We start from the raw sequence: 25,551 nt of genomic DNA, 5'->3' as shown, positions 1-25,551 counted from the left end.
ACAGGAGGCAGCTGATCAATGATTCTCTCATCAGTGGTGTTTCTATCTCTCTCTCCTTCTCTCTTCCTCTCTGAAATCAATAAAAATATATTAAAAAATAAAAATGCAGGCCTTGGATGCAAAAGATCTCCAGAAATCATCCATTTTGTCATCAGAAGACCATGATATGGATCACATACAAATATTTTGCTTTAAAACAGAATGTATTGCTGGCCAAAACAATTCTGCTCTGTTCTAGGGAAGGGAATGGAGGCAGCTTTGTCCTTTACAATCCTAAACCCACGGTCATCACCATTCTGCTTACATAAGATTTCTATATACTTCTTAATTCCTTTACCAGGAAGGGAGTCCCTACAGTGGCAAGATAGTGAAAGCAGTTGAAGAGGTCACAGCCAGTACTTGAAGGTTTTAGTAATTGGATTCTGATCAACTGACTCTAAAGTCACCCTTTTAATAACATCACATCCCACTAGATCATAAGCTACAGGGAAGTAGGAGCTGTATTGAATTCCTAAATCAGGCCAGGGCACATGGCATGTAACACTCCTAGCTCTATTCCTGACATACGTGTTAATAAGTGACAACCGAATAACCACTGGCTACATAGACCAACCTGAAAATGTGCTAGGTACATGTTCCACAAACTTAGTAATGGAACTCTCTTCGTGTTTTTTATTTAAAAAGAAATAAAACAAACTTCTTTATTTTTAAGAAGTTTGCTTTTGAGATAAGTTATTTTCTAGGCAATACACTCAGGTCTTTAATGGAGACCTAGTGATGGAACCCTGGCCTGAAGTCAGTTATCTTGCTGCTGTTACAAGTCAACATTCCAAATAATAACAATAACAGAAATTAACAGCAACTACATATAAATCCCAACATTTCTGAACTAGAAGCATTTTCTCCCCAGGGGATGGGATTACAGGTTTGACAAATTCTCTTAATCTGAAAAAAATAAAAATAAATTTAAAAAATCACCTCTCTACCTCCCTGCCCCCATCCCTCTTCAACCTTCTCCCCTCCCCCGGGGCGGCATACTCTGACCATTTCATCTCACTGGAAAGTTGAAAGAAAGCAACACGCCATCTGCACCCGTGTGTGCTCCGTGGGCTGGAACAGGGAAGTTCTCGGGCAGAGCCTTCCTCCCCGGAGCCGGCGATGCAGTCGCTCTGATACCTGCTCAGCTCCACGCGGCATCTGAAGGTCTGTCCGCAGCGAAACAGTTGCGTCTCCATCTGGCTGCCAACCCACCCAAGCTTTCTTCTCCTCCACCGCCGCCACCTTCCCTCCTCCCCGCTCCTTCCCCTCCTTTCCATCTTCCCTCTCCACCCCCGCCCCCAATCTCCTCCTCTTTTTCTCACTAAAAACGGTTGCTGCTGCTGAAGCCGAGCGTCACTTGGGCTCCCACCGCAGACATGGCGACATTGACAGTGGTCCAGCCGCTCACTCTGGACAGAGGTAAGGGAGCGACCCGCCCGTCAGCCCATTGCCTCCCCTCTGCCTCCTCTTCTGTCCCCGCCAACTGCCACCGGGACAGGCGGACATGCTCGGGCGGGGGGAGCAGAGCGAGCGAGCAAGGGCGAGCGAAGAAGGCGAGGCGTTCGCGCTGAGAGCTGGAGACTTTCTTCTCCTTTCTCTGCCTCGGCTCCCCGCCGGGCCGGCTAGGGGTGCCTTCGCCGACCCCGGAGCCCTCGCCGCCCCTCCCAGCCCCTCGCCGGGTCGCCGGGGGCCGCCGGCTTTGTTGGAGCGGATGCGGGGCGACCGCCCGGCGCCCGGGGCTCGGGGCTGCGGAGGGGCCGGGAGGAAGCTCGCCGTGCAGTGCCCGGCGGGGGCGCCTGCAGCCCGAGACCTGGAAAGCGCGGCTGGGGGGACCCAGGAAGGAGGAAGTTTGTCCCTGCGCTGGGGGCGATGGTCGGTCCAGCTGCCGGTGCCCAGGCAGCCGCCCGGGGGCGGGCCAGGCGCACCCCGGGGCAGCGGTGCCGGGGCGCACGGCGGCTGGGCTGCGGCGGCGGAGTTGCTCTTGGCCAAAAGGGCAACGCGGAGCGCGGGCAGCGCGGTGCCGGCCGGGGGCGCATCGTCACTGCAGCTGAGTCCCGTTATTCCCGGCTCCGAAGGCGGAGGGGGTCGAATCTGCCCCCACCGCCCGGTGGTCCCCGGCAGCGGCCACCCACAGTTTCCCTTGCCCCGCCAGCCTCGCTCTCTTCCCCCCGTAGCCACCGCGGTGCCCGGGCTGCGGAATGCGCTGGGACGCAGCGCAGACGGGATTGAAATTCAACTTCTGACCTGCGACCCTGTGCGCCCAGCTCTCTGACTTGATGGGGAAGCGGTGTTTGCTTTCCCCCCAAGTCCTCCTCCAGCCTGAGGGTGAAGACATCCGCTTCGATCGGGGCCTCGCTGCTGCACCCCTGAGGGGTTACACCTGTCACCGAGTGTTGGGTTTTCTTTCTGGCTTCCCCTGTCCAGCGGTGAAGGCGCTCGAGTCCCGCGACCCTGCAGCGGAGGACACCTGCTTGTCCCCCTCCGCAGCGGCCGGATTTAGGACCCTGGGTGGCCATTTGGAAATGGTGTGTTCAGACGAAAATGATTTACTTTGATGTGCCTCTAAAAATATTCTTTGGAGCGGCTTAAACCGGACTGTGGGGCGAGGCAGAGGAGCATCCTGCTGCGAGTACAGTGAAAGAGCCAGTGAGGTCTTTAATTTGGAGAGATTGAGGGTGACTTCAAGGCAATCTGTTGGCGCCAGAACAGATCTTATTTGGTGCTCATAGCAACTTCGCTTGGGGGTAAAAGTTGAAAAATTTTTATTTTTATTTTGGGAAATGTTAATTTGCAAACTTGTAAATTAATAACAGTAGTTAAAGAACTCAGAAATCCATTGTATAATCCATGATATCACTCCAGTACCATCATCTGCACTAAGCAGGATAAATCCATTGCCACTCAGAGCCAAACAGATGGCAAGCTACGAGAAATTATATATTTTCTAAGTATTTCTGTTTTAATGTAATGAGCTCTTATATTGTCTCATTACTTAATCAGTCTTTAAATAGCTCAAGTAAATCGACTACACTAGGAGAAAAAAAGCAAAACTCCAAGAAAATTGCATACCTGAGCAATTGATATACTGCTACATACTACTGAAAATATTTCACTTTTGGTTGTACCTCAGCCCTTAGATGCCTCCCTCAGTTGTGGAGAGGAAATGCAATCTGACCAAGATCTAGTCTTAAAGTTTGTTCTTGTTCACAGCCAGGCTGTCCCTGTCCTTCCCAGTGTGATTAGTTTCATGTAGTAGGTAGCTCAAGAGGCAAGCTGGGAGAGACAGTGGTTGTAGCTGAATAAATTAATTCACCAACAGCTCAGTGCAAAGTCTGTAATTTACTGATGATGGGTTATCGGTAGGATTGCTGTGCCTAAAGTCAATATATAAAAGTATTTTTATCTCTTCGTCATTAAAATACAATTAATTGATTAATTTCATCATTAAACTGATGAAATAAAGAATTTTGAAAAAAAAAAGAGTCTCTTAAAAGACGAAGCCAAATACTACTTATCTGGGTCCTAGTTGTAACTCTGATCCTTTGGATGAGTCAGTCAGTCTCTCTGGGCATCAGATTTCCACTGTGCAACATAAGGAGTTTGGCTTAGATGATTCTGACGCTGTGCAGCTTTAATTTGATTCATTAAAATGAGGACTCAGTTTCTGCTCACCTGCTGGAAGATTTTTCAAGTGCACCCCAGTTTCCCAGGTTGTTTTGATGCCCTTTGATGTGCACTGAGGTCACCTGCTGCTTTGGCTCCATCAAAACATTTCTCACACTGTTGCATCCTTCTCCTTCCTCCTTGAATAGAGCTCCTTCAAGGAAGAGACCGTTTCTAAACTCATCCTTGTGTTCTCAGTGTCTGACCTTGTCCCCCTACACAGTAGAAAAATCACACGTGAGTGTAAGTTAGTGTAAGTGAACTAAGGACGGCAGTGAACTTCATCACTGTTAAAATATAGGGATTCAGTTGTGAACTGAGGTACAGTTTATAGATTCACAACATTTTGGCCCTGGAAAGGATGGCAGGGAGAACATAGGCCGGCAGTTTAACCTTTCATTTTCCCTACATGCTTGACAATTACTCTCAGTTACCATAGCTCACCAAGGCTGTGATTATTAACCAAGGGGGATTGTAGCAGGTGGGCAAAGGAGAGGCAGGAAGGAAGATGTCTGACAAAACCTCCAAGGACTTCTCAGCAAGCCTGAATCCATATCCATAATTTGAGAGCCAGTTCCTTTTTAGCATCTTCATTTTTCAAATGAAAAACATGAAGGAAAGGACAGGATACTATTCTAGGTACTAGGAGGTTTTACGCTACAATCTAATTTTTCTTATTTGATGCCCTTTGGCACCATAAATGGATTTATCTGGAATCTTCATGGCAAAGGTTTTAAGCAAACTAATCAAAGCTATGGATTGAAATTATGATTTACTCCTCCCAGAATAGAAAAGACATCTGAAAGGGAGACGCTCAGAGTAGGTGCTAGCTTCTTGGGTCTTGTCTGGGAAGCAAGCCTCTGCTAGGACCAGCCTGGGCCCTGAAAGGATAAACAGGCCAGTTTAAGGTTTTCACTTCTCTGTGCATGTCCTAAACTTTCCATCTGCCATTAAGACCTCATATTAACTTTGTGGAGGCCTCTGGTACCTATTGGCAGAAGAGGTTCCTATTCATTCTGGTCCCAGTCCTGATGATTTTTCATTTATTTATTGTATGTCTACTATGTGTGAGACCCCACTATGGGATTGGCATGCATGGTGAGCTAAACAGACATAATTCATCTTTGTTGTAATTAGAATCTACCCGGAGAGAAAGATTAAACACACACACGCACACATATATGCAAACCATTCATTATTTATTTATTTATAACCTACTCTATACAAGATGCTGTAGGAATACCAGAAACAATGTTCCTGCTTTTATGGCCCTTAAGAGTCTAGTGGGAGAAACAGATAATAAGTGAGGAATTAATTAATTCAACAAATAAGTATTGAGTGACAGCCTATGGCAAGCACTGTTTTAAGCAATGTGGCAGTACTAAGGCACAAAGCAGATAAAGTTCTAATGGAGTTTACATGCTAATGAAGGAGTCGCACACTGAACACATGCATATACTAGTACAACTATAAGTGCCAGTGAGAAAAATAAGACTGCGTCCAGGAGAGCAGTGGGGGCTGCTGTGTGAAGTATGATAGTCAAGGAAGGCCCTCTGGGTTGGTGACATTTAAGAGACCTGATGAAACTTAGCAGCAAACTTTGCAGCTGTGCTCTGGAGAAGAACCTCCCTCCCGTGTGCACCCTGGGACCATGAAGGAAATTGTTGAGAAGACGTGAGCACAGCGGGGAGTCATAGGAACTGGGTTGTGAGGAGTTGATAACCAGGAGCTTAATGATGTATCTTATACAGAGGATTTTAGATTAATTGAAAATATGAAGTGCTCACAAGACAAGTAACATGACATAAGGATAGAGGAAAATAGGGAAGGACCCATTTAGATAGTGTTGGTTTAGGAAGGCTCACTGAGAAAGCAACATTTAAACAGTTCTGATCCTTACTAATAAAAGCCTAAGTAGTCCTCACGCCTTGATGCCCTCACACCATCACAAGATGGCTGCGCACACAGCCGGGCACTTACAGGTGGGCGGGGCTGGGCTTGACGCTGCATGCGGGCATGGAGCCTGCCTGGGAGTCCCGCCTCCTCCCGGCTCCCGCCTACCTCTTTGGGGCGATCGATGGCGAGGCTCCAGCACTGTGACAGGGGCTCCAGCACTATGACAGGGCACAGGCCAGGCTGCCCCCGCCCCCTCCCCCCCAGTGCACGAATTTAGTGCACTGGGCCTTTAGTGTATTAATAAGATCCTTAGGAAAAAAGTATTCTGGAAAGAGGGAAGAATACACATAAGAGCAGTTTCATATGTACAACTCAGCTACTATCTCTTTAATACATCTATAACCAATCAAATGATTGAAAAATATTACCAAGGAATAATAACACTCTATGTATCCTTTCTTGGTTATAAGTATACAAAGAAAATCTATAGATCTGTGTTTTGCTTCATTTTCCTAAGCTGAAGCATCATATGTTATAACTAGATTTTCAAATGTAATTTAAATAGATATCACTATGCATAAATTTACATGTGAAATATATTCATTTTCATTTTAATATTTTATATTAGACAGTGCTGTAGAAAGTAGCACTTGATAGTTACTCTTGTGGCAAAGAAAAGATGCTGATAAGGATATTAGTGTGGATCTTCTCTTCCAGAATTTAAAGCATTCACAGCAATTCTTCTCTACAGCTGAGGTTAGTTTACCCAGATTTCAGTCTCTAAAATCAGAAATGACCTTCAGTTAAACTCAAGGGAACAAAGCAAGGTACCAGCCATGACATTTAACACCTTCATAACAAAGAACGTGGGAACAGGTCACTATGTAAAAGACTTCATGGACTCGGGCACTTTCTTAAGTCCAGTCATTCCTATACTCCTTTCACTTTCTATCTCATCTCAAGGTCAGAAAAAGGTAACAATAGAATTTTTCAAAATTTCACTTCTGCTACCATTTCTCTCTAATTTTAAGCAGAATGGCTTAAAAAATAATGGTTTATAAAAATAATACAAAGCCAATTTGTGGAGAGAAATGGATAATTAAGACAATTTTGAGGAGTAATTAATATTGTGCTATCTTAAATATTTGAGACTGTTTATGAAATGATCAGTAGCTTACAATCTTTGTTTGGTGCTTATATAAGAAAAAATGTTGTTGTCAACCGTCATCTAACTTTTCTGTGAATTAAATTCAACTTGGATAATTTGCATAAGTGTAAGTGGAAATCTCGATTTCTTGGCTTCTAAAATGTCATACATCAAAATATTGATTAAACAACTCTTGATGTGCTTCCCCTTTTAAATTTTTGTCCTTTACAAATTCTAAAACCAAGAGCTTTTATGTTGTAGATTTCGACCTTATGGAGAAAAAGAACATGAGAGCAAGCATTGAATGCAAATGAAAATCTCATGGCACTACACTTTTCAAAGCATTTGTGATATATTAAAATTTTTCTCTCTTCCTTTCACTTTTCAACACATGCAGAGCTTATTACTTTATGTATATCCAGATTCAAGCCTTGGGGCAAGCCCATAGCTTTTCTAATAAGCTGTACTCACCAGTTTTTATAAGATCTGTATTTGCCTGGAAATTGCTTTTGCTCACAGTCCAAAAGGACTTGCCCCTTCTCCCCTTCTCTCTCCTTTCTCTCCTTGTTATATATATACTAGAGGCCTGATGCACAAAATTCATACATGGGGCTCGGCCCTCACAGCCTCGGCTTTGTCCAGAAGGTCATCCGGAAGGACGTCCGGAAGGCTGTTCGGCTGTCTGGTCTAATTAGCATATTATGCTTTTATTATTATAGATAGGAGAGATTAACTAAGAAGAAAAGTAAAAATTAACTTAGTTCTTATGTTGCTTTAAAAATATATCCCCCAGTAATTGTGATGGGAAGGAAGGAGAGAGGGGCTGGTTATATGTTATGTCTCTTGTCCTAAAGCCTTCTCACATCAGCAGTCAGATATGTTTTAGTCTACAAACATTAAGTGCTTGCTTGCTTGCTTTCTCATGTTTTCTGTAGGTGTCACTAAACATTAAACAATTATTGAACTTTTTAAAAATAGCAAATCAATATTTGAGTGTTTACTTTTTCACTATGTAGTTCTAGGCCATTTTCCCAGAGTCAGAATTCTGTCACATTTACCTTTTCTTTTCTTTTTGAAAATGAAAAGTTGGAAAGAGAAGGACCCAAATTTCCAAAGTGTTTTGATTATTAGATAAAGGTATTTTATAGCATTTAATGGGAGTCTTATACCCAGCTTTGAAATTGAAAAGAAACAGAAATTAATGGCAGAGCTTCCAGAAAAATAAAAATAAATGTGGCGAGTACCTTCTAATTTGGTGTGTCAGCTCTCTAAGCCCTAAGATGGATTTGGTGTGCTCTGCTCAGTTATGAAATTAATGATTTTGCTTTTGGAGTGTTTTTTCAGGAATCACAACTAGGGAAAGGGGACTATCAAATGAGAAAATGGATACTGGATATTAGGGCTTGTATTACAGGTACAAAGCCAATACCTCTTAGAGGTTTTTTTAATTTTTATTTTAAGCCTTAATATCTCCTATTAGGATATAGTTTTCATCAGATCAGAGATGTAGAACCCAACACATTGTTTGGCATATAGTTGGCACACTCAACATTTGTCTATTGGCTGAAGGAATGAATGAAATTGATTTAGTTAGACCCAGTATCCTCAGAGTCATTCCTAATGGGGAAAAAAAAGCCTTCCAACCTATAATAATGCAATGGCTGTCTTAGGTATTACCTTGCCTCTGTGTGTAGCAGACTCCTAAAAGTGGGAAGCTTTCCAGGGCCAAGAAAAGAGGTGATGGGTTGATGTTGGTGTTTGTAGCTCTACTTCCATTGCTTGAATGTACATGCTGTCTTAACTTGTTATTAAGTCAGGCAAGTTAATGCCACCAGAATACAACTGAAAAGGTTAAAAAAAAAAGGTGGATGGGTGGGGCCCCAGCAGAATTCCTCCTCCTCCCCCCAACACCACACACACACACACACACACACACACAAGATACTCTGTTTCATCTTATTTATTTTTTAACTGCAAATGAAGGAATGATAAAGTTATGTCCTGATAAACAAGTTCATGTGGATTTAATTTGAAATCACTCTGTATTTGCAAATGTAAGCATAACCTTAAAGTCATACTGATAACCTTAAAGTCATATGATTGAGTTTACTAAGTAGTATGCTAGCTGAATTTGAAGACTTGCCTAATAAAAATATATATGGTCAAGGACAACTTGGTAATTATGTTGATTGAGAATTATTTTGCTGTTATATTTTGATAGTTATTTGTCTTGGACAGAAAACTAGAGCTTCTAATTTAAACTGGTGGTAACTTCCTCCTTAAAACACTATAGCTATTTCAAGTCCAACTGGTTTTGCTATTTTTGTTTACTTGCCTAGTGTGGTAATAGTTAATATATTTTGGCATAATATATCTTTTCTATCAAAGAATTATCTTTAAACAAAAAGGATAGAATAATGGGAATCATAAAATTATAATAAGATTTAAATGCCCAAATTAGATGGGGAAAAAAATAAAATGACAGCTGAGTTTTGGAGAATGGCAGAGAGACCACTGAAAGTGGTTTTTGAAGAATATTGAAGAAGAGCAGTAATTGTTTACAGACAAATATTTTGGCTTCCAAAAAGGTGAGAAGGACACTGTAGTCCAATCTACCTGCCAGTAAAATCTAAGGCATATTCATAGAAGAGTGGGATATTGGCATTTAGAAAAGAAAGTGGTAATCCCACAGAGCTTACATGGGATCACTAAGGATAGGTCTTGTCAAAATTTTAAGCATGCGCCATAGCCATACTATACGCATGTCATCACAATTCTTGTGGAAGCCTTGTGCAAATGTGGAGGCGTGTGAAGGGGATGGTTTCTCCCTTGGGTGTCAAGTGGTTGAAACTCTATACCAAGTCAGTTTCCTTCTCTGACTTATTCAACACTATTATCAATATCTTGTACTAGGGTAATAGACGATTTTTACAGGTGACCTAGACTTGGAAGGAATAGCAAACGCTTTGACCAACCATATCAATGCTCTAAAATTATACCTAGCTTGAATGACAGTGCTAAAGAACAAAGTCCAACCAGGAAAATTTAAAAATCTACTTGGCTTTATTAAGTGATTCTTGACTCTGGCAGTATCCCATGTAGCAACCAGAAAGGCACACTTACGAACTGTACAAAATGGAAGGTGTTTGTAAGCAGAAAGAGGGTGACTAAAAAGTTAAAAAAGCAGATTATTTTAGGCAGGGACAGCTTCCCTTAAGGGAAGGATGGGAGTTTAACCAAGCAGATGACCACACTAGTGTTGATCAGGAAATTCTAGATTGATTGGTTTAAAATTCCAGTCCTGGGAGAGGCTGAAGCTGCAATCAGGTTACTTATTAATTTTTTGTTTGGTGACATAGCTTAGCAAAAGTGCCTCTATTTTGGCGCACACGTGTGTGAGTGTCTGTGTGTGTGTGTGTGTGTGTGTGTGTGTGTGTGTAACAACAGTTTACAATAAAAGAGATAAAATTTAGTGGAAATGGAATGTGATTTTCATTCATTCATTTATCAGCCAAGGGAGCCAGCCCCAGCTATTCACTTGTCTTGTTTGTACTGCCCAGTAAACACTGCCCCACAGGACTCCACTCAAGCACCTTGGAAACCTCAAACAGGGCCAGGCCATTGGGACAGTCCTGGGCTGGGCAGGGGAGGCTTAGAATGGCAAACAGGCACTCCAGAGCCAGCCTCTCTGGATTGGAAACACGAGACTGTTTTCCAATCTGTCTTCTTATTTGTAAAATGGCAAATGATAAAAATAGGACAGAACTCTTAGGAAGCTGGCTTTAAGTTAATATGTACAAAGTATTTAGAAAAGGCTTGACATATTAACTACTCAACAATGAAAATTATTTCTTCCTTGAGTCCTAGAAGACATGTACTCCCACCCTGCTGTCAGAGGCAGGGACAGATAATGCTTGTAGCCTACAGACATACTTAGAGGCAGGGAATCTGTTTATTTTAGTACTAGAGGCCCTGTGCACGGAATTCATGCAAGAGTAGGCCTTCCTTCCCCCAGCTGCCAGCACTGGCTTCCCTCGCGGCCCCAGCCTTGTCCGGAAGGTCGTCCAGAAGGATGTCAGGTCCAATTAGCATATTATGCTTTTATTATTATAGATTCTCTAGAAGCAGGGAGCATTTGGACATGCCTGCAGGTCAAAACAAAAAGGTTCCTGTATACTCACCTAATCTGCCAACCCACTCTTCCCCCAAATCACTTCTTTCTTGATGCTCCAATGATACTTTTTTTACATAATTCTGGGAGAACACTTACTACACAAAGTTAAAATTCTATTTTACACTGCTGTCATTCCGACACCATAAGTTATTTATACACATGTTTGTGTACCCATTGCCTACTTCAGTGCCTGAAATTTAAGTGCTCAAAAGTGTGCTGAATATATTAGTGGTTTGTCTTTAAGTGTTGCATCATTTCCAGGTTAAAAACTAGGTAAGTGAGCAGAGATACAAGATGACAGATTTTTATTCAAGAAAAAATTTCCTACATTTATTCTCTTCAAAATTAGAATGAGTACCTTCCGAGAATTAGTGAACATCCTATTACTGGATTGCTAGAAACATATAGGCAAAAATTGAATGACAAATTGGGAAAGTTGTTACAAACAGACTTTAAGATTTAGTAATTGTTTAGGACAGGGATTAGAATTTATGTCGATGTTCAATGTTTTTATTCTATTTATATGAAGATATCAAAAGTGTACTGAATAGTTGGCTGGGGAAAATATAACCAAGAGTGACTTTTTTATTCCTTTTCAGTGCTATTTAATTATAAAGCATCACGAGACACTGAAATAGGCAAACATGTGCCAGTCAGGGTGTGAGCTCTGGATCCAGGCATCTGGATACAAATCCTTCCTCTCCCTGCCTCTTCCTAGCTATTTAACCTTGGCCTGTTATTATCTTCTCTGTACTTGCATTTTCAGCTGTGAAACTGAATGTAATAATGCTCTGTACCTCCTCAGGTTGCTGTAAAAATTAACTGAGAAAACATATGCAAGTGCTAGGAGCACTGCCAGGCCCATAGTAAGTGCTCAGTAATGAGTGATTATCCTCACCGCTTCTCCCCAGAGCCTGCACGTTTCCCAGTGCAATAAATGGGAAGTGCAATAGACAGATATGGGGATGAATTGCAATTCTGCCACTTACTATCTGTGGAAGCTTAGAGTATTGCTTACTCTCTCCTCATTTTTCTTCATTCTTAGTATGGGAAAAGAGACACCCACTTTGCATGGTGATACACTCCTTTGAGTCTTCCTTCAATTAGCCATTCAAGGAAAAGTGAATGAGAAGCTACTCTGTGTCAGGTCCCAAGTCAAGGGCTAGGTGGGGTAAAGCTTGCAGTCTAGGGAAGATAGACATTGGACAGTTAATTTATGATAACATAGTTTGAGTGTTTTATTTTTTTAAATATATATTGATTTCAGAAAGGAAGGGAGAGGGAGAGAGAGATAAAAACATCCATGATGAGAGAGAATCATGGATCGGCTGCCTCCTGCATGCCCCCTACTGGGGATCGAGCCTGCAACATGGGCATTTGCCCTGACAGGGAATTGAACCGTGACCTCCTGGTTCCTAGGTCGATGCTCAACCACTGAGCCACGCCGGCCGGGCTAGTTTGAGTGTTTTAGCAACAGCTCACACATAGTGAGCATTTACAACATGCCAGGCATTGTGCTTAGTGCTTTTCATGTTTCATTTCAATTAGTCCTCACAAGAAGCCTTTGAGGCAGATGCCGTTAATGTTTTGAAGATGTGGGAATTGAGGCATAAAGAGGCTAAATAAAGCAGCAGAAGCAATTGGAGCTCAGGCTGGTTGGCTCTTGAGGCCTTGAGCTTAATCACCATACTACACCTGGGAGAGCAAGTACATAGGTCTGTAACAGGGTCTGTAACAAGCCCTGGAGAACTTGAACCAACACAGAAGTGCTTGCCAAGGCTTCAAAGAACAGGCAGACAGGTAGGAGGCACACCAGGACAGCAGTTGCCAAGGACAAAAGGGAAAGAACTTTGTCCAATGCTTACAAAAAGAATGTAAATTAAATGTTGGTAAAGAATAATTTTTTAATATAATTTAAGTGATGTATTTGAAAAGTCTAGTAGAATTATTAGAAAATAGCAGGTGTTTAATAAATGGTTGTGCTTATTATTCATGGCAGCTATTAATTTCTTAAACCTAAATGTCAAAATGCCCATAGATAGAATTGTAAGAAAGTGCCAGCAATATTTCGTTCCTTCTTCCCATGCTGTGCCAGTGACCCTAGAGGTGATGACTGTGACATTCAGATTACCTTTCAGTGATCTGTCATGCGCAGGCCGAACTTCTCCACAGACCTGCACTGTGGTAATAGCCCCCAAAGCTCCTCTCCCTACAATCCTTGCCTTCAGTTAGGGTAAGTGAGAGGGGTTTGAGAATATAGCAGCATGAAGAGATATTGTGACTTCTTTTTTTCCCCTTCAGTATTAGCTCTTGCCCGGCCGGGTTGCTCAGTTGGTTGGAGTGTCGTCCTGTACACCAAAAGATTGCTTGTTCAATCCTGGTCAGGGCACATACCTAGGTTGTGGGTTTGATCCCGGCCAGGCAAGTACAGGAGGCAGTGTTTCTCTCTCACATTGATATTTTTCCATCTCTCTCTTTCTGTCCCTTCCTCTCTCTGAAGATTAATAAAAACATCCTTGGGTGAGGATTAAAAAAAAAAAGATTAGCTCTAAATGTCCTGAGAGGGCATAAGCACTCTCTGCTTACCCATCATCATTAAAATATATGTCTTGAGGTTGTAATATATATTTCAGTGGATCAAGTAATCCCATATTTGTCTAACATTAAATGTATAAGACATGTTCTACTTAAGTACAACTTACAAGCTGACTCCTTTAAGTCAAAATTTATTAATTTTTAAACATTTTAACCTAAAAATAGAGGATTCATTTCCTTCTCTGGTATGGCATATGTTCTCTAGAAAATGGGGTTTTGTAAAGGAGTAGTGGAGGTTAAGACAAATAAGGCAGTACAACTTAATGCATATTACAGAAGCAATGCCGAGATGTTTATTTTGATTGCTCATAGGGAAATCTGTGTCACTCCAGCTTCTCAGACCTACTTTAGTTCGTCGAGGTTGACAGATAAATGCCTCCGGATAAATGAGGTATTCTCTGACCATGCAGGCACTTATATCTTCTGATATCACACGGTTTCTAAGTATTGCCTGTTTGGCATCCAAATGATAACTGGGAATTGCAAAGTGTTAAGACTGGGTGGATGCTATGGACGGAATGTTTGTGTCTCCCCCATCTTTCCCTTCCAAAATCCGTGTTGAAGCCCTAAGTCCCCTTGTGATAGACTTTGGAGCTTGAACCTTTAGGATAACGTCATGAGGGTGGGCCCTCATGATAAGGTTAGTGTCCTTAGACAAAGAAGAAACCAGAACAAATTCTCTCTCCATCATGTCAAGACACTTCCAGAAAGTAGAAGTCTATAATTTAGGACAAGGTTTTCCCCAGAAACTGAATCTACTGGCTCCTTAATCTTGGACTTCCCAGCTTCCAGAGCTGTGAGAATAAATGTCTGCTTTTTAAGACACTTAGTCCCTGGTGACCTCTTGGTTCCTAGATCGATGCTCAACCACTGAGCCACACTGGCTGGGCAATACTTTACTCATCTAATAATGATGGTGAACTTTGCTAATCTTGCTATGTCTTTGTTTGTTTGTTTGTAGTGGTGGCCATAGCGTTGACAACATATATGTTTAATTTATCACATTCTCCCTTCAAATAACATTATTTATATCCAACAATAAACTTCCACTTGCTTCCTCTTGTCATTTGTACTGTTTTCGTATGCAGTCTATAAACCCATAATTCATTGCTACTAATTTGCTTTTAACCAGAGGTCATGAGCTATAACCCACAGGCCAGATCCAGCCTGTGAGCTAAGACTGTTTTTCACATTTTTAATTGGTTGAAAAACTATGTGACATCTGAAAATTATATTAAATTCAAATTTCAATGTCCATAAGTAAAGTTTTGGACTGGAATATAGCCATGCTTATTAATTTACATATTGTCTATGGCTGCTTTTATGCTGCAATGGCAAGTTGCAACAGAGACCATTTGGTCTGTAAAGCTTAAACTATGTACTACCTGACTCATAGAAAATACTCACCAACCTCGGCTTTTAGAGCATTAAAAATGAGAAGAGAAAATGTCTTTTGAATTTTCCTTTAATTTAACTATTTGAGGAGCTCCCTGCTCAGCTTCCAGACTTCCCTGAGAACCTGTGTCCCAGATGGAGCTCTCTCTTTGCTCTCTACCTCCCCCCTAGGGGTAGGCTGTTGTTGCTTATTACTTGGTACTTACTAGCCTGGTGGTGGGAGACCAAGGTTCCTCTCTGTTGTCCTGCCCCAGCCTCAGCCTCAGGAAGGCCCTGTGCCTGCATACAAGAATGGGCTTTCTCAGTGATTCTGCCTCTCTTGGATCTACTAGACCAAACTCTGTCCTCCTGGTTGGAGGGTCTTGTATGGGGGAGTTCCCTGGCCAGTGGTGGGGCCACTAATAGTATTGGTACAGGATCCTGGAAATAGGTTTGTTTTCTGTGTTCACTTTCCTTGCCATTGGGATAGAGCAGTGGTTCTCAACCTTCCTAATGCTGCGACCCTTTAATACAGTTCCTCATGTTGTGGTGACCCCTAACCATAAAATTATTTCCGTTGCTACTTCATAACTGTAATTTTGCTACTGTTATGAATCATAATGTAAATATCTGATATGCAGGATGTATTTTCATTGTTACAAATTGAACACAATTAAAGCATAGTGATTAATCACAAAAACAATATGTAATTATATATGTGTTTTCCAATGGTTTTAGGCAACCCGTGTGAAAGGGTCGTTTGACCCCCAAAGGGGTCACGACCCACAGGTTGAGAACCGCTGGGATAGAGGGTTTGCTTTTTACTTTCTCCCACTTGTAATGGCCTTTACTTCTAGTCTTTGTCCTGATCCATTCTTTCTTATGAGCTCTCAGTAAAAGTCTGTGGAAAAAATCCCGTCAGTACTACCCACAGAGGCCCTGTACTCTCATACTTGCTCACATTTGAACTTTCATCAATTTGTTTGAAATTTTAGCTGAAATCTTCCTACCAACTTGTATGGCACCTCTTCTGCCCATGCTCTGTCACATGCTCACTTCTCTCTCTGCTAGGATGGGTTTTTATATGCTTTACTGTTTTGCAAAATTAACTCATCCTGTGTGAGCTATATAATTCACGCTAACCTAGTTGAGTAAGACATTTTATTCCCAGTTGGGAAGACAGATTTTGAAAGCATTTTGCAGCCTGGCTAATTTTTGCTACTTATTTGCACATCTGAGCAACTATTTGGTCAGGCAGACTGTCTTTATGTTGTTGCTCATATTCCAAATTAAATTCCAATTTAGAGACTAATTTGAATGAATCTGTAACATGGCAAGCTGAGCTAACACAGAACCTCCCTCATTACAAACATCGAGATGTGCTACATAAAATTTAACAATTAAAGACTATAGCGTTCGATTGCAAATGAAAAAAGTGTAACCTCAAGGTTCCAGAAATGAAAAGGGAAGTGAAGACTGGAACCATAGTGGTATTGACCTGACACCTTGGTAAAAGTGAGGGAGGGAGATAAAAAGGCTGCCAAATGGTCTCAGACTTAGAAATAAGCCCATGGTGGGGGGGAGTGGGGGGGACAGTGCAAGACCAGGGGGTGAGATCTGCACCATTACCACACCCCAATCTGCATTGCTTAGCTTGGAGTCTGAATATATGCCACAGAGTTGGTTCAGGTTTCTCCCAAGAAACTTACATAAAATGAGTCCTAAGCTAGGACAGATCAAAGGAAGTAAAATGAAAGACAGCACTCTTCAGAAACATCTAGCTCCATTGGTTTCTCATAGACTATACAATCTCTGTCACAGGCATGCTCACAATTAATTACACATTAGCAACAGAAAGCGATAAAACATTGGAGTGGTCACAACAGACTAGAATGTAAATGAGCCCTGTGTTTCCAGCAGAAGGAAGAGAAATTCAGAGAGAAGAAAGTATGTCTGAAAAACTAAAAAAGCTTGACAGAAGAAAGCAGAAATTTATATTTATTAAATATTAATATAAGCATATTTATAATTATTAAAAACATATTTCAAGAGAATAGAAACTATAAGGAAAGAACATGACACCAAAATTAGGTGATTTTTTAAAAGATTATTAAAAAATATGGGAAAAGAATGCTAAAATTTTTTGAAAAATAAAATGACATTAAATTATATTAAAGTTTTGAAAAATTTAAAAACATTTATTTACAAGATCATAACATACAGGAAAAAAATCACTTAAATAGCACCATTTTCACTTTATCTCATGCTATAGGCTTATACTAGAAATGATTATTGAACATGAAAGGAAGCTATTGTGGGTTAAGTATTAAAATATCCAGGAACTGGTCATGAGGGTTATGTTTGGTTTTGATTTTTCTGAGATATTAATCTGATCGTGCCATTCAGTGCATTAAACTCTTCAGTGGCTTCCTATTGTCCAAGATTCTTAACACAGCTGGCCTGCTGAGTTTTCTAGAGTGGGATTCCAGAGTTTTGTCCTCCAGCCTCCCTCTTACCACTCTGTATGGCCTCTGTTTTAGAGTTCCTTCTATTTGTAAACATACCCTCCTGAATTTGCTATTCCTTTGCCTGGAATGCTTTTTCCTCAGATAATAATGAGCTTCATTCAGTCTCTGCTCAAGCTTTACCCCCTGGGAAATATTATCCATATTTAAGCAGTCTTCTTTCCCTACTCTCATCATTTTTTATTTTCCATCCCAGATTTGTTTTCATAGCATTTTTATTAACTGACCATATCCACATTTTTTTTACTTGTATATGGCCTTTCCTCCTTACTTCTTATGTTTGAAATGCCTAGACCATAGCCTGGTACATGATAGGTGTCAAGTGAATATTTGTTGAATGAACAAATAAACTCGGGGTCTTGGCAATATTGTTCTTTTTGTGGGAAGCTCTTCATTTCCACTTCTTCCTTTTTTCCTGGGAAACTCCTACTTGTCTTCTTAGCATTCAGATTTCTGATTCCTGAAATCTTTTCTTGTTCCCTCAGCCTAGGTTGGATTCCTTTGTTTTATGTTTCTATAGCACCTTATAATGTTATTTTTAAAATTCCTTCAATGATTCACTCAACAAATAGTTATCGAGTGCCTACTATGCTCCAACCCCTGTTCTAGGCCCTGGGGATGCGGTAGTGAACACAACAGATATAATCTCAACTCTCATGAAGCTAATATTCTAGTGGGCAGGGGTGGAGGGCAGGCAAGAAGTAAATAAACAAGTATACAGTACTTCATATAATCATAGGAGTGTAAGAAAACATGAAGCAGGATTATGGGAAGAGAGCGCTAAGGAAATAAGGGTCTGCCCTTTCACATGGAGGACCTGGGAAGTTGTCACCTATTAGATAAGGGTGTTTTTTTGTTTGTTTTTGTTTAATTTTTATCTTTTGTTTTTATTTTTAAATATATTTTGATTGATTTCAGAGAAGAAGAGAGAGGGAAAAAGATAGAAACATCAACGATGAGAGAGAATCATTGATTGGCTGCCTCCTGCATGCCCGCCCCCACCCCACGGGGATTGAGCACACAACCCAGGCAGGTGCCCTGGCCAGGAATCTAACCTTGACCTCCTGGTTCATAGGCCTATACTCAACCATTGAGCCACACCTGCCAGGCTTGTATTAGATGTTTTAAAAGAGAAATTGTAAGGAACTGAGGGATTGGCCCGATGAAAACTGGGAAGACCTGAGTCAGAGGAAACAGCAAGTGAAAATGTCAGAGTCAGTGAATCTCTAAAGGTGTGTAGGAACAAGAATGAGCCTAGTGAGGCTGGGGTGGACTGAACAAGGGAATGGTAGGCAGTAGTAACAGATGAAGTCAAAGAGAGACCTTTTAAAAACTCGTTTTTTGACAAGTGATGTCATTTTAGTTTTCACAGTTCTTACTGGGATGGGCCAGGGAGAGGGCAAGGGTCAGGTTGCAGGCTTAGGCAGGATGGTCCCAGGAACCCCAGGTCCTGAAGGTGCAGCCCAGGAACAGCTGTGAGGGGGCGACAGGCTGCACCTGCGACTTTCAGAAATGAGGGCCACGGCCGGGAGCTGAGTCCAGCCCAGCCATCCCAGCAGAAGATCAGCACCAGCTCTTTTCTGTACTGCTGTGGTGGTCCGGGCAGGGAGGACTCCTCGCAGTGAGGTCACCACACAGAAGCTGTGGCTAACCCGCCTCCAGAAGTTATGATGGGCTGCTGAGAGCCACCTCAGGGCCTCCTGGAAGGTGGCGTGGATATTCTTGTGGAGCTGAACTGAGCACTGGAGGTAGGACACCCCACCCACAGACCGGATGAGGCTGGGGCTTGCTATTTTAGAGACTGTGGCTCTTATGCTAAGATATTAAAGCCACAAGAGGGAATTTAGTTTTAGCAGACTCTTCCTGCTATGTTGACCAAGGGATAAAGGGTAGACAGGGAGGTTAGTTAGAAAGTGATGAAAAGAATCCAGATCTTCTCATCACTGCAAAGTAGTAGTAGCAGGAAAGGTCATGATAAGTGGCAAATTCTGGATACATTTGGAAGACGTCGCCAGCAGGATTTGATGAAAGATTAAAAACAGGGTTTGAGAGAAACAAAGCAGTCGATGATGGATCAGGTGTCTGGCCTGAGTATCTGAAAAGGTGAAGCTTCACTCTACTGAGATTGGGAAGGTTATGGAAGAGCATGGGGGAGGGGCTAGTCTAGGAGGATTATAGATTTCAGTCACGTTAAGATATCAGATACCCACATAAAGAGTTTGAGTTGGCAGCTGTAGATAACATTCTGGAACTCAAGAGAAAAGTCCAGGACAGAGATATAAATAGGGGAATTATCAACATATAGATGGCATTTAAAGCCATCTGGAGGATAAAAAGACATGATGTTTGATGACTCAGCTATGGGTAATTCTAACATTTAAAGATAGAGAAGATGAAGATGCACCAGCCAAGGAGAAAAACCATGAGGGTGATCAGAAACTTTTAAGAAGATGGGAAGGATTATCTGGGTGAAATGCTAGGAGTGAGGTAAGATGTCCTCTGGCAATTGATGTCATTGTGTCTAGCAGTGTGGAGGTCCTTGGTGTCCCTGACACTTTGTTGAAATAGAAGGTGAAAGCTTCGTTGGACTAGTTTCATCAGGGGCTAGACACAGATATTTAGGGACAGTATTAACAACATTTTCACAAACTTTGGCATTCAAAGGGAGTATAGAAATAGTAAGGTAGCTGGAGGGCGATATAATTCTCAACATGCTTGAGACTCCTGTGTATGTAAGAATAGTAAGAGCTATATGTGGTAACAACTATGTCCATCTTGTTGACTGCTTTTTGCAGAGTACAATGCTTGACCCAAAGCATATGAGCAATGAAATATTTCTTGAACAAATAAGTACTATTTCTGATAAAATTATGAGTTAAAATTTGTTATGGTTTAGAAATATTTTCAACAAATGTTACTTTAAAAAAAATTCAACAAGAATATGTATTTTGACACTGGTGAAAGCATGAAGTGATTGCAGGTAATAGGATCAGTCCACATCTACTTACCAGTTCCCCAGATGACTCATTTATGCTAAGCACCACATACCATCTTTATTTCAGAAAAACCTGAAATATGCAAATTAATTTGCTAAAAATATTCAGTGCAGGTAGCTTTAATTATGTATAGCAGCATTTTCAAACAATGGAAAAAATAAATATATTTTTCTTCAGCAAAGTAGACTGATTTAAGTTTGGTGAGCATAGGGAAATCATTTTCTTTAAAGAGATGCTTATAGTACCACTATAAGAGGCCCAGTGCACAAATTCGTGCATGGGTGGTGTCCTGCATGGGTGGGGTCCCTTGGGGTGGCCTGCAGGGATCGGACCCAACTCACGCCCCCAGCTTCGCACTCCCGCAGCCCTGCCTGGCACCCCACCATGGCCTGGCACCACCCCCTCACCTGCTCCACCATCCTGTCTGTGGGACAATCGATTGGGGCTGGGCCCCACTTCCCCCCGCCCCCGGCTCCCTCAGCACCTGGAAGCAGGGGGAGGAGGCGGCCCCACCCCCCTCCACTGCTGGTCACAGTCTATGGGGCGATCGGCCAGGCAATTGGGCCACTGCTTGCACCCACCTTGGCCTGGCGCCGCCCACTCATCTGCTCCACCATCCCACAGAGGTCCCGCACTCCTCAGGGCCCATCGGGGCCAGCAGTGCCTCCAATGCCAGTGTCACAACACTGACACCTGCCATGTTCTGCGCCACCTCCTGGTGGTCAGTGCATGTCATAGCAAGTGGTTGAACTCCCAAGGGGACAATTTGCATTTAGGTTTTTATTATATAGGACTAGTAGCCCGGTGCACCAAAATTTGTGCACTCAGGGGGGGTCCCTCAGTTATTAAACATTTATTGGCACAACACTGACCACATTGGTGGTGGTGGTGGTCTTGTCAGAATGTGTTATATTATGCAGATGAAAATCTATTTAAACAGATTTGATGTAGATATTTTCAAAGATGGAAGAATTGTCCCTGTCAACTATTTTAGTTGATTCATATCTTCACTAATTGTCATCATTGCAAAGTTTTCAGTCCCCATATGGATTGCTGGATATAATAGGTCATGCACTGTCCCTGTCCTTTGTAGCCTTTGTTACCTTAAGGACTCTAGTTTTCCATTTATATGTTTAAGTACCAACCTTACCAGCTTAAAAATGTAAGCTTTTAACACTGCTCTCTCTGTTTCGTATCCTTTCAATGAAAAGTGGAGTTGGGTTGCAGCACAGGAGAGAAATTCAGAAGAGGAATATTGAAGTAATGACTGCAGTAGGAGAAGAGGGAACCTATTTCCCTGGTCACAGGTGCTGGTGTCCTAACAGGGCTGGCAGCTTCTCTGGGTGGCTGCAGCCTGGGACCTCAGGTGGTGGCTTGTTTGTCTCCTGGGCTTCAGCCAGCCGCAGGCACTGGCGCCTGGATCAAAGGTGGGCGGCTTCTTCTTCTGGTGGCTTCTTCTTCTTCTGTGCTTCCAAGGAGGGCAGTCAGTTATGTGTATATGTGTTTGCATGCAAACATAAGTGTGTACACGTGTGTATGTGGAAATCTGCTGGGCAAGTCAAAACCATAGAAAAGTTGCCCCCTATCTCTTGAATCTTCCAGAGATATCCCCCACTTTTTTATTCTATCACTACTGGAGAGTCAGTATTTGCAGCCAGCCAGCCAGTGACTCTCAGTGTCTATTTCTGACTTCTTCTTTCCCTGTCTGTCTTCCAACCCCTAGTCATATTTCCACCTGGATGCATCATTTTTACTCCCAATATGCTGTATAGAGAAGGAGTCAGGATGCTGTCTTCCCATGAATAGTACTCAGTAAAAAACCAATTGTATTTTAGTTGGGCAATGCCCCTACCCACCCTTCAAATCCCTTCCACCATGCATTTCTGTTTCCCTTTTTGTTTGTTGGATTGTTCTGCTGTTCCTTCTCCTCACCCCACCACCCTTGGATCGTAATGTAAAATTCTTTTACCATGTCAAGAAATTATTAAAAATACAGGTACTTTGAAAAAAAAAATACAGGTACTTCTCCGAACACTGGATGGGGGGGGGGGGGGAGCAGGGAAGAGGCGGCTGCTGGTGGCCATCTCTTCCCTGCCCCACCCGGCTTCTCTGATCACTGATCACCAGCTGGTGGGGGGCAGAGAAGAGGCGGCTGCCGGCGGCAGGCGGCTTCTTTGGTCCTTCCCCTTTCGCCTCCAAACATTGCGCCTACATATGCAAATTAACCGCCATCTTTGTTGGTGGTTAACCGCCATCTTTGTTGGCAGTTAATTTGCATATCGCCCTGATTAGCCAATGGGAAGCATAGCGAAGGTATGGTCAATTACTGTGTTTGTCTATTATTAGATAGGATAGTTGTGTGTGAAAATTTGATTCATTGCTAAGTGATGGCATGCATCTATTTGATGCAGAACATTTATTTGATATGGAGATGAGCAGTTGTAGTACACCATAATTTCCTAAGCTTGACATCTGGCTAACTACAGAGATGAAGTCATGAAAGATAAGATGAAACATGTAGGTTGCAGATAGATAGGGGTGCTTAGCTTTCTTTGATGGGTAATTGAGAGTATTTGAAAATTTTGAGTAGATAAGTGAAATGATCTGAGTTATGAATCTATTAAATTAATATGAAAATTGGTTAAAGAATTGAATGGATGGGGAAAATCAGTGTTTTACAAACATTATTCTGGGGTATTTTATTGGGTGCTCCTTGAAAAAAAGATTCCATGGTAAATGAATTAGGAAATATTGGGTTTCCCAACATTGGGTTAAACAAACTTAAAGATGTTTCTTTACTGTAGCTCATGCTATACTTTTTGAATATCCAAGTCCTGTGGAATATGGTACTTTTTGTTCAAGGCATCCTACTATTCTTGGAAAAGTTTGACAGTTATGTGCTATATTATTGTTATAATCTGGATGACCTGACCTGGACTTCAGAGGGGGATTGTGGGAATGGAAATGGAGAAAGAGATAACAATAGGCATGCCTTATTGACTAGTAGGTGGGGAAATAAGGAAAGAAAAAAATCAAAGGGGAAACATATTGTTTCAAGAAGTTGATGAGTTTAGCTTAGAACAATGAGCTTTAGAATGCTGGGGGGATGAACAAGTAAAAACTAGGGTCCTTTGACCTGGGAACAGTATTTAAGGCTGGAAACAAGTTTCAGAAGCACAGACACTAGTCTATCGCACTGGAGAATAATCTTGAAATGATTAGAGCAGAAATTGGGGATATTGAAGAAGTAATACCTACAGATTTCTTTGATAAAAAAATGCAGGAATCAAGCAAAAAAATTAGTTTCAGAAAAGATATATCAACAAGTACTTGAAAATAAGTACTTTTTTATTAGTGTGAGTAGCATAATTTTCACTATTCAGGCTGAGATATAAAAAGAAAAGTGATGTAAAAAATGTTTTTTTTTGTTCAGCATATTAATTCACCATGGCAGGAAAGTGTAATGCATCCTTCAGAAATCTTGACATACTCAGTGGGCAATCAGTGTTTTCTGAAAAGCCAGGGATTTCTCCCTGCTTTAGCTTTGTCATTCCTCCTGTGAGTATTGCTTCATGATGATCCACTGTGTCCACATCAGGATTATAATCCTAGATTTACACCTCCTGTCCTTGACATTCTCAGAGGTCTACCTTCAGGGCCTTCTTGTGAGGCCCCCCCACTCCCCCCCTTCTCAGAGAAACCTTTGTTTGTTAGAACTGTGCTTGTCAGCACATGCAAGTGTATCAGAGAAAATGTAAGAATTTACAGAGCAGCTGAAAGGCTGAAAAGGCATCGCCACCAGAAACAAAACTTTTTAAAAAATCGGCAAACTGAGATTAAGTAAAATACAACACAATATGTCCTTTGTTGTATTAATATTCTTTGCTGTATTAATATTATTTGCATAATTAGGTCTACATGCATTTATGTTCATAAGGAAATCCATGTAAGAAAACATGTAGATACATTTTCAAGGTCAGAATGTAGACTTTGGAGGATAAATATGGAGCAGACGGTAAGTTCATAGGAAAATGAAGTCAGCCAGCTCTCCCTAGATGGTCAGTCACCTTTATACTGTTTTTTGTAGCTTGTGAATCAGGCACCTGTGTTTTCTTGAACTCTCTCCTGACATGTGAATTCTTGCATTTGACATTTTAATGGCAAATAAAAACAATAAATCTTGATTTTTTCCCCCCCACAAAAACCCACCATGTTTTTGGTCTCACTTTTTCTTGGGATGCAATAATACATTTTTGGAATGCGTAAATAGTTATTTTAATTTTACAACTTATTGGCTGGTGTGATAATAGAAATGAAAGTATAATGGTTCAATTCATATAAAGCCTTTCTTTTTGCATTTTTAAGGACACTGGCTTGAGTAGTTTTTAACATTTGTTTAATTTAAAAATACTGTATGGATATTATAAATTTTCTATAAATATTTTTGAAAGATCTATGATTCATTATCAGAATAGTCACATTGATTTCATATTTAATTCAGTTTAAAGTGTTTCTTGAATATAATAGTCACATGGTAGGTACAACATCTACCCTTATACATGAGAAGAACAATGCCTTTAAATAAACAATGATTTTCAGGTAAACGATACACTTTTCTCACGCACTACGTTCGAACTTCTATGACACTTGAACTGGCACTCTATTCTTGAAGTGTCAGAAAAAATGATAAGCCTACTTCAATCAGTGCTTATAAATCAGCACAATAATTTCTTCTTTCTTTTGCATTGTTTGTATTCATTAATAAGTATTGACATTGAGATTCACAGAAGAAAAGGGATTCCTAAGAAAGACATATTAATTTTTCCATATCTGTTAGAGATACCCTTGATAAATGTAACAGAAAAGTAAATGTGTTTAAAGCATGAGTAAAATGTGATGAATTACTTTGCACCTGAGATGAGGTATTCAGTGAATGCATAATTAAAGATAAGATAAAACTACTCAGTAAATTATGGCAGGAGTGTTTTATGTTAAAACCACTTGAAAAATAATGCCTTTCAAATTAAACTTGTTTATGTCTGAGTAATTTGTCTTGTGTTGAAAAAAATGTGATATTATATTCAGATCAAAGCATTCAGATCTTGTTTTTCATATTTGAAAGATAATACAAAGCTAAGCTTA

General features: G+C 41.3%; 1 protein-coding gene across 1 annotated transcript in view; it reads left to right on the top strand.

The window, feature by feature from the left end:
• Window positions 1-1,179: 1,179 nt before the first annotated feature.
• LIN7A (lin-7 homolog A, crumbs cell polarity complex component) overlaps window positions 1,180-25,551 on the top strand; it is a 135,435-nt gene continuing 111,063 nt past the window's right edge. The window contains exon 1 of the mRNA XM_006083968.3: window positions 1,180-1,458. Within this exon, the coding sequence (XP_006084030.1) occupies window positions 1,416-1,458 (43 nt within the window). The 5' untranslated portion in view covers window positions 1,180-1,415. The remainder of the gene's footprint in view (window positions 1,459-25,551) is intronic.

The sequence above is a fragment of the Myotis lucifugus genome, unplaced genomic scaffold (assembly GCF_000147115.1).
Source record: "Myotis lucifugus unplaced genomic scaffold, Myoluc2.0 scaffold_9, whole genome shotgun sequence".
NCBI lineage: Eukaryota > Metazoa > Chordata > Mammalia > Chiroptera > Vespertilionidae > Myotis > Myotis lucifugus.
This window is presented reverse-complemented; position numbering and strand designations above follow the sequence as displayed.